Source organism: Perognathus longimembris, chromosome 9, assembly GCF_023159225.1.
Source record: "Perognathus longimembris pacificus isolate PPM17 chromosome 9, ASM2315922v1, whole genome shotgun sequence".
Taxonomy (NCBI): Eukaryota; Metazoa; Chordata; class Mammalia; order Rodentia; family Heteromyidae; genus Perognathus; species Perognathus longimembris.
In genome coordinates this window covers 55,579,574-55,589,379 of record NC_063169.1, presented here as the reverse complement: position 1 = coordinate 55,589,379, position 9,806 = coordinate 55,579,574, and the positions used below count along the sequence as shown (strand labels likewise).

The 9,806-nt window shown below is 48.6% G+C and overlaps 1 protein-coding gene across 1 annotated transcript; it reads left to right on the top strand.

Annotated features, from left to right (window-relative positions):
- Positions 1 to 5,514: 5,514 nt before the first annotated feature.
- Cited2 (Cbp/p300 interacting transactivator with Glu/Asp rich carboxy-terminal domain 2) lies at positions 5,515 to 8,198 on the top strand. The gene is made up of 2 exons (XM_048354194.1): positions 5,515 to 5,762; positions 6,329 to 8,198. The coding sequence occupies exon 2, from the start codon at positions 6,337 to 6,339 to the stop codon at positions 7,171 to 7,173; it is 837 nt and encodes a 278-aa protein (XP_048210151.1). The 5' UTR covers positions 5,515 to 5,762; positions 6,329 to 6,336; the 3' UTR covers positions 7,174 to 8,198.
- Positions 8,199 to 9,806: the final 1,608 nt, after the last annotated feature.

Here is a 9,806-nt window from a genome sequence, read left to right as displayed (position 1 = left end):
GGAAGCTTTAAAAAAACAAAACAAGGACTGCCAGGTAGCTCAGTGGTAGCTCATTTGCCTAGCACGGGCATGGCCCTGCAACTGGTTATTAGAATGACAAAAATAAAGTAAAAAACACACAGATCCTCAGGTGCCCCCAACACCACCTGCTGAATCAGGAAGGAGCTCCAAGGATGACCCCAGAATCTTCACGTGAACTAAATGCGTACATGACAGCATGCCAACTTTATCTGTTTAATGACACCTTTTTAAACATTAACGTTGCCCTGGCCTCCCACACAATCATGGCTCTCAATTTTTTGTTTTTATTAAATGAGAAAGTGTATGAAGAAGTCAATTAGGAGTATAGTAATGATTTCAATGATTTTTTATTCTGTTAATTAGAATGAAATTCTTGAGTTTACAAATGATATGCATATATTATTTTGGCATTGTGTATATAGCATACAGGCAGTATCAAGCGGCCTAAAGGGTCTCTTGCTCTATTAACCAGAGGCACATAGCAGGTCTAGCTCTCCCACTTTCTCCTTATTCCTCTTCCTCTTGCTAGGCCTTTCTTCATTTTCTTAAAAACTCTCAAAATTCCTCCTTATTGAGAATTAGGTGGGGTGACTTGGGTAATTTAAAAAACGAGACCTTAGATCCCATCCTACTCTTACATAACACAAGCAAACCACCCAAAGACGTGAGACAGGGAACAGATTTCTTTATAAACCCTCAGAAGCAAGTAGGAGCTCCTTAAATGCCTGTGTTGGATTTCAACTCTTCAGTTGGTCTTTTCTTAGCTCAAGTATTATTTCATTTTATTAAGTTATTTACTTTTATGTATGGTACTGGTACTAGGGCTTGCACTCAAGGCCTCATGCTCTTGCTTGGCTTTTTCTTCTCAAAGCTAGTGTTCTCCCACTAGAGCAACAGTTCCACTTCTGGCTTTCTATTGGTTATTTGGAGATAGGAGACTTGTGGACTTTGCTCCCTCAACTAGTTCTGAACTATAATCTCAGCTCTTGCCCTCCAGAGTAGCTAGGATTACAGGCCTGAGCCACCAGCACCCAGAGAAGAGCACAGTTCAGGTTATAGCTAAAGCTGAAGACTAACCTTTAAAATGTTTATTTCACAGGCTTTTTATTTCACTAATGGGAATCTTCTTTCATTTCTGAGTAGTCAATGACCCCTGGGTAAGCCAACTTCCAAACAGAGGACAATTTGGTGCAAATAACTTCAGGTGGAATGCACACAGCAATGAGCAATTGTGCTTTTGTTTGTTTTCTTTTGTTTTGTCACCTGAGATCAGGACAGGACCAGACACTTTTGCTTGTTGGCTGGCACTCTACCAACTGAACCCCATCTCCAGTCCCAGATCAACCATTCTTTACCACTAGATGTTTTTACCCCACTCTTGAAAGTGATCTCCAGGAAAATCTTCCCCATCTTTGCATTTGTATTTCAAATTTTCACTCATTCATCACTGTTTCATCCATCCATCCATCCATCCATCCATTCATTGTCAGTGAAAGCCTATCCCATTCCAGGACTTGTTTCCAACCCTGAGGGATCAAACAGGCTCTGTTCTCAAAAAGCGGCCGTCTATCTGGAAAGGGGGTAAAGTCAGATAGGACAAACACTAAAGACATAGGAAAGAAGGGTAAACTAATGAAGAGAGGCCTTGCCATTTGGGTAGGGCATTGAGGAAGATGTTTCTGAAGGAGAAGAAGGTTAGGCCAGCCAGGCATCTGAGAAGAGTTCCAGAGAGTTTTTTCCTCTGTTTCTTCACAGCTGTTATGGTTTGAATTGCATCTCCATGAAACAGTACAGTGTAGTCCCAAACCATAGCATCTCAGAACGTGATTTAAGATCAAGTTAAAATGATACCCTGGGCTGGGATGTACCTCAGTGCAGGTGCAAGGTCCTGGGTTCGATCCCCAGTACCAAGAAAGGGAGGAGGAGGGGGAGGGGGAGGGGGAGGGGGAGGGGGAGGGGGAGGGGGAGGGGGAGGGGGAGGGGGAGGGGGAGGGGGAGGGGGAGGAGGAGGAGGAGGAGGAGGAGGAGGAGGAGGAGGAGGAGGAGGAGGAGGAGGAGGAGGAGGAGGAGGAGGAAGTCTAGAGGAACAGGCAATTAACCCAATGCAACTGGTATCCTTGTGAATAAATCAATGATTGAAAGGAAGGGGTGGGGTGGATGTGGAGACACTCATAGAAGGGAAAATGCCACGTGAGATGAAAGCAAAAGCACTGTGGTGCTTTCACAAAGTTGCCAACACTGCCAGCAAACTGCCAAGAGATTCGAGAGAGTGATGGAACAGGTTTGCCCTCCCAGCCCTCGGCACCAGCACTGCCAACTCCATGATCTTCTACTTTTGGCCTCTAGAAGTGTGAGACAGTATTTGTTGTTGAAGCATGCTATTTTGTCATGTCAGTCCTAGCAAACCAATAAGCACTGCAAAGATCAGAGGCAGAAACACCCCCCCACAGCCAAGAAAGACAGGACAAACTCCTGATTGCAAGGGGCCTCCTAGACCCCTGATGACAAGGCCCTCCTAAGTGGACTTCCGGTTACCAGTCTTTTTTTTTTTTTTCTTCCTCCAGCCCCGTTCAATAGCTTGGTCCAATACTATCTCACAGATTGACAAGCTACCAACTGCCCCTTCAGGTCCCAACCCCATTTTCTCAGCTTAGAGATACAGTCTCCATGTGTTTATCTATCTGCTTCTCATCTTTGCCTTGTTAACTCTTTGGCCAGGTATTTTCCAACTTTGGGCCTAGTGGTCAAACTTGTACTCTTCTGCCGGCCTCAATGTAGTCACCAAGTCCACTGGAAGCCTTCCAAGGCCTCCCAGATAGGCAGGCATTGGCGTCTCTCAGGGAGCTCTAGGAAACTCCAGCATGAAAGTTCTTGTCTTGACATTCATCACAGAGTGTCCAAGACCTGTTTATCTGACTCCTCCTCTTGACCATGTGCTCCTATCTTGTTTGTATCTCAGGGCACTAAGAAAATTCCTGGCACTTGGAAACACCCATAGGATAGACCAGAATAAATGATCAAGGCATGCCAAGTTCCCAATTTCTGGTGCCCGAAGTATTCCTTCCCCCATCCCCTTTAAGGGGTGGGGGATGGGCAGGTGACCTTTCCAGAGATTTCTCAATAGGTATGAAGCCCTGGAACTGGACGGTGCTGCTGTCTTTTAAGGGTTGCGAGAGGAATTTAGACATTGAAAAGCTGTTCCTTGTGTCGCAAGACACTGCAAAATAAGGAAGGGAAGTAAACAACCTATCCTGCAATTTTTTAATAGAGGTGAACCAATATTTTCGAATCTATAAAAGGGGGGAGGGGAGAGGAGGCCTCTTCAGGTCTCTTCCCAACCTCTGGTTGTAAACTTGCATGTTTCTGACCTATAGATAAGGGTGGTGGTGAGCTGCAGAATAGGGAATTGTGTGACCAAGCTATCCAACGAGGCCTCTTCTCAAGTCTCCCCAAAGTAAATATTTTTGAGGTTTCAAATTATTTGCATGCCTGGTTATACATGCCAAAGAGCAGGAAAAAGGAGAGGAAGACAGGAAAGTGTGTGGTGGGGGGGGAAGGAGGGGGGGGAGAAACTGTATTTTTCCCCAGGGATGGGGGTTTAACTAGATTTAGACACCGAAGTAACAGATGAAAATGATCAGGATTGGGTGTCTTTTGCGAATTACCGAATGGGGGAAATACATCTGAATTTCCAGTCCTTCTGAAGTCTGGTGCGCTAAAAGAGAGAAAAAGAAAAACGGGGGTGGGGAGGGGGGGAGGGGAAGGAAGAGGGAGGGGGAGGTGGGGACAACTCCTCTTGGCAACAGGAAGTCTTCAATGGCTATCGAGTTCAGAAGAAACCGCTCAGCCCCGAAGTCCTCATTGCGAGCGCTGAACGAGGATTTTTTTTTTTTTTCACATAAAGAGCGATCTAAAAGCTCTGGGGCCAGGCTCCTCCTCATGGTGTGGGGGAAACAACTGGGCTAGCCCGTGAGAGAAAGCCAGCCCAGCTCCTAGCTCCGACTGACTGGGTGGTGGCCCAGACCGGTGTTAGGGGTTTTATTTGCAAGTCAATGAGCCAAATGGGCGACCCAGCTCGTAGTGCCGCGTTCTGCAGGCAAGGTTATTATTATCGCCTATTGCTCCACTGAACAATTTCACTGAAAAGAAAGAGTCCCAGCAGTGTGTGTGTGTGTGTGTGTGTGTGTGTGTGTGTGTGCGTGTGTGTGTGTGCGCGCGCGCGCGCACGGTGCCATACGGGACGTGCCGCTACGTGCCCACCTTCAGAACGACTTTATTTACAAAGCGATTACCATGTTATCTATTTGTTTTCCTTTTCCAGCAACCAGCAGCAGCCTTACCCAGCCCTCGAATTTCTTAATTACAAACCCGTTTGCTTCTTTAAAAACAAAAAAAAAAAAAAAATCAACCCCTAAACCGTCAGGCAGAGCCCAGAGGGAGGTTGTGCAAGTTTGCACACACCCCCACCACCCGGATCAAGGGCAGCAGCAGAAGAAAAGTAACTGTGTCTGTGCAAAAAGGTGGATCTGGGGACGAGGATCGCTGAGTTTGTTTACAGAGCACAGACGCCTCAGCTCGGATGCCAAAGCTACCAAGAGCTGCAAATGCAAACTTAGTAGAAGCACACGTACCCCGGGAGCGCCGGGCCGGCCCCAAAGTGTGGACCGGATTTCCGAGCGCGGGGAATGGCGACAGCCGGGCCTCGGAAGCACGCTCGCTCCACCTGCCGCTCCCCGCCCCGAGCTCCTGTCCTTGAAAGGAGTGGGGATTGGGGGGCGGGGAAGGATCCGTCTACACGCAGAATAATCCACATTCGGTTTATTGGCTGCCCCTAGAAAAGCACAAAGAATACTGCTCGGGAACGCTCGCGGGGGAAGGCGGGGGGGGGAGGGTATTATTTGTCTAGAGCTTTCGACGCAATCATTCCCCGCAGCCTAAGCATTAGGCTTTTTTTTTTTTTTTTCCAACGTCTAGGAGGCAGAGAGGGAGGCGCCGAGCCAACCCCCCTGTTCCTGTAGAGGGCAGGCCAGATCGCTGGGCGAACCGAGTGTGAGAACCGGGGAGGTTGGTGGGGGGGGGGGGGGGGGGAGATCTGGACAGAGGGGAGTAGGGAGAGTTTTCCTTGCTCCTCCAGAGCAGCGCTACCTTCTGCTGCCAGGCCGAGTGGATTATCCAAACACACAGACACACACACAGACACACAGACACACACACACCCCATCCCCCTGCTTTCTGCCGGGTGGCAGATCCGGCCCCGGTGTTTCTAAGCTAGCAGGAAACCCGTGTCCAGGCGCTGCCGGGCGGCTCCGCTCCGGGGCGCGCAGCCTCTCTGCGCACGTGCCGCTGGCGGCGCGGGGACGCCAGCAGCTCCGGGACCCGGTCCGGGACTCCGGAATCCGACTGTTGGCCACCACCCTCCGGGGCGGCATTGGCTCCGCCCTTTCGCAAACCCTTATATTAACTGTGGCCAAAGCCCTAAGAAACACAGCTCATTGTTGGCAGCTGCCGGGCGGTCCTGCGGAGCGAGCGGGCGGGCGGGCGAGCCGTGCGAGAGCGAGCCGCGGGGAAATAAAAGGGGACGGCTGGGATTCGGCTGCTAGAACTCGGCACCCACGTCTCTGCGCGGAGCGCCCGGCGCGCCAGGAAGGGCTTTTCCCCCCCACACCTATGTGCTGCTGAGCCGGTCCTGGACCCGTCGATCCCGCCCTCGGTCTTCGGAGCAGAAATCGCCAAGACGGAAGGTGAGCGCGCGGCGGCGGGCGGGCGCAGCTCGGCCGGGGCCGCTGCCAGCGCCGTCCTCCGAGGAGGGCCGGGTTTGCCCGGAGGAAGAGCGCGAGGCGGAGCTGGGGAATAACAACAGGATGTGCAACAACAGGATGAGGAGGGCTGGTGTGGTGCCTGAAGTTGGCGGCCGGGCTACGGGGCACTTCCTTTATTAGGCCACTTCGGGGAACACCGGAGGAGGAGGAGGAGGAGGTGGAGGGGTGGGCGCGGGTTACCCCCTCCCCACACCCCGATCGCCGCGGCCGGGGGGAACATTGCGCAGCGCCCGGCTCTGCCCTGGCGGGCAGGTCCGCTAAGATGGCAAGCCCGGGTGGCACGGGCTTTTAAGCCGTGGTGATCCTGGACCGAGGGGGAGACTGGAGGGAGGGAGGGAGGGGCGGCGAGTCTGGAGGTGCAGGGAGAAGGTGGTGGGGAAAGTGGGGTGCGCTAGGGGTGGGCGACACGTGTGGCGCGCGGGTCTCAGCAGCGTCTGCCTCCCTCCCCTCTCCCCTGCCACCCGCCCTCCCCTTCCTTCCACTTTCAGGACTGGAAATGGCAGACCATATGATGGCCTTGAACCACGGGCGCTTCCCGGACGGCTCCAACGGGCTGCACCACCACCCGGCCCACCGCATGAGCATGGGGCAGTTCCCGAACCCGCACCACCACCAGCAGCAGCAACAGCAGCAGCCCCAGCACGCCTTCAACGCCCTGATGGGCGAACACATACACTACGGCGCGGGCGGCATGAACGCCACCAGCGGCATCCGGCACGCCATGGGGCCGGGGACGGTGAACGGAGGGCACCCGGCCAGCGCGCTGGCCCCCGCCGCCAGGTTTAACAACTCCCAGTTCATGGGCCCCCCGGTGGCCAGCCAGGGCGGCTCGCTGCCCGCCAGCATGCAACTGCAGAAGCTCAACAACCAGTATTTCAACCACCACCCCTACCCCCACAACCACTACATGCCGGATTTGCACCCTGCCGCGGGCCACCAGATGAACGGGACCAACCAGCACTTCCGAGATTGCAACCCCAAGCACAGCGGCGGCAGCGGCGCCCCCGGCGGCTCGGGCGGCAGCGCCACCCCCGGGGGCTCCGGAGGCTCCGGCGGCGGCTCGGGCGGTGGCGCGGGCAGCGGGAGCAGCGCGGGCGGCAGCGGCGGAGGCGGCAGCGCCATGCCCGCCTCGGTGGCCCACGTCCCCGCAGCGATGCTGCCGCCCAATGTCATAGACACTGATTTCATCGACGAGGAAGTGCTTATGTCCTTAGTGATCGAAATGGGCTTGGACCGCATCAAGGAGCTGCCTGAACTCTGGCTGGGGCAAAATGAGTTTGATTTTATGACGGACTTCGTGTGCAAACAGCAGCCCAGTAGAGTGAGCTGCTGACTGGGGTCGAGAGAAATCAGACCCCCTCCCCACCCCCACCCCAACTTCTTCGGTGTGAATTAAGACAAAAAAAAAAACCACAAGAAAAAGGCAAAAAAAAAAAGGCAAAAAAAAAAAACCACCCCAAAAACAAACAAACACAAAAAAAAACAAAAAAAAAAAGAAAAGAAAATCATTCCCTTAGACACAGTATCTCACTTTTCAGATCCTGAAAGGTTTGAGAACTTGGAAACAAAGTAAACTATAAACTTGTACAAATTGGTTTTAAAAAGAAATCGCTGCCACTTTTTTTTTCCTCCTGTTTTTGTTTCGTTTTTGTAGCCTTGACATTGACTTCCCTGATGTAGTTGAAATATCTCTTAGCTAACTTGGGTCTCTTTTTTGTTGTTGTTGTTGTTTGTTTTGACTCCTTATTTCCTCACTTTCTCCAGTGCTCAACTGTTAGATGTTAACCTTGGCAAACTGCTTAATCTTGTGGATTTTGTACATGGTCTCAAATGACTGAGCTGCATTCAGATTTACGAGGGAAAGGAAAAAAAAATAATTGCATTTAGTGGGTTGCATGAACTTTTGAAGGGCAGATATTACTGCACAAACTCTGCCATCTCGCTTCGTTTTTTTAACTATGCATTTGAGTACAGACTTAACTTTAAAAATAATAATAATAATATGCTAAACTGGAAGATGAAACACATGTGGGTCAAAACCGTTCTGGATCAGGAAAAGTTATACTGTTGTTCACTTTCAACTTGGCTGCCCCCCCACCCCCGCCCCCGTATGTACAGAATAGTAGGGTGTGGAATGTAGTCAGTGGCAAACATTTCACAGATTTTTATTTTGTTTCTGTCTTCAACATTTTTGACACTGTGCTAATAGTTATATTCAGTACATGAAAAGATACTACTGTGTTGAAAGCTTTTTAGGAAATTTTGACAGTATTTTTGTACAAAACATTTTTTTGAAAAAATACTTGTTAATTTATTCTATTTTAATTTGCCAATGTCAATAAAAAGTTAAGAAATACTTTTTTTTGTTTTCTAGCTGTCATTTGGGGGTGGTTTTTTTTCTCTTGAGTGGCTTTTTTTGGTTTGTTTTGGTGGTGGTTTTTTTTTTTTTTCTCCCTCTAAGTTGAACACTTGTCAGCTGAGAGTAAGCATTCCAAAGGCTAAGTTACACGACACTAAAACAGGTCACCATGAGCTTAAGGGGGGGAGAGCAGGATTTAGTATAATTGGTATAAGGCTTCATTGTTATCATTGTAAAATGCCTCTTGGTGTGGTTTCATCAAAAGCTTGCAGACTTGTCAAAGTGCTTTTTTAAAAATTGCCATCTTATTCCAATGTACTCCAGTTACAAAGGTTTGCAATCTGAAACATTCTAAATGTCCTTTTCACTGGGGGGGGGGGGGGGGCGGGAATCAAGTGTTTCCGGTTATACCTGATTCAACTACCGAAAGGAGCTAGACTGGAATAATATACTGAGTGATTGATGGGGGTGGTATTAAATATAAATCTACTTTATCTCTTGTGATGAATTTTATTTCTCCTCCAAAGTGCTAAGGATAGGCACACGTTTTTTAGCTTCATCTCTGAAATAGCTTCTGCCTGGTTATAGTTCTAAAAGGAAGAGGGGGTGGAATTCCACCTTGAGGCTGCCTAGTTTGATCTAGAATATTTAAAATTTCCTTAGCAAGGTTGATTCAAAGGTCAGATTACTGTTCCTTCTTCAAGCCTGCCCTGTTACCCAGCATGCTGAGATGTTTGGGGTTTTTTGTTTTGTTTTGTTTTTTTCTGCTGTGACTTGCACTGCATTCAAAGCACATGGGAGATGATGGTTTTAATATTCCTCAACTGAACTCTCAAGGGGACCCTGACTACACTGAGCTGGGGGTGAAATTTTGCCTTATAGACTCAAGCAAGGGAAAAGAATAATATTGTTGAGATCTCAAATTATCCCAGGTGGAAGGAGAAAGAAATCTATTTGGTGTCTCCTTTCATGTTTACATGGCTTATCTTCTAAGAAGATGTACTGCCTTCTACTTAACCTACTTGGGGGAGTAAAAAAATAAATGTACTTTGAGGACAATCATTCAGGGTATGCTTTAGACTCAGATTCTTCTTAAATTCCATACTTGATAATAAATCAGGAAAGACAGGTATATCAAGGTGTTCCATTAGATCTAGCATAAAGGCAGATGTAAGTATAATTCAAATCATCTACATTCTGTAGGTAGGACATAAAAATCAAAATAGGTGCTCCACTGTTTTTTTTTAACCTCTCTGTAATTGGTATTTTCTTATTTAAAATTATGTTCTTTGAGGATATATTAACTCACCCAAAACTGTTCATCCCATTAAACACACACACATGTGCACACACACACACACTTTCCCATTAATAGTTAAAGCTGAAGTTTTCTTCAACTAACACATTTCAATACTAAATTTGTAATCAGCAGTAAATCTTTCAAGCTAAGCATTTTCACAGTTTTTCTTTCCCTTTTTCTTTCTGATTTTCCCAGAAGCTCAAGTGAATATATATACATACATATATATATAAATGATGTTTGCATACATATTAAGAGAGCAATGTTAGTTCTTTTCACTAGTGCCAGGAAAAAAGAAAGAAAGATA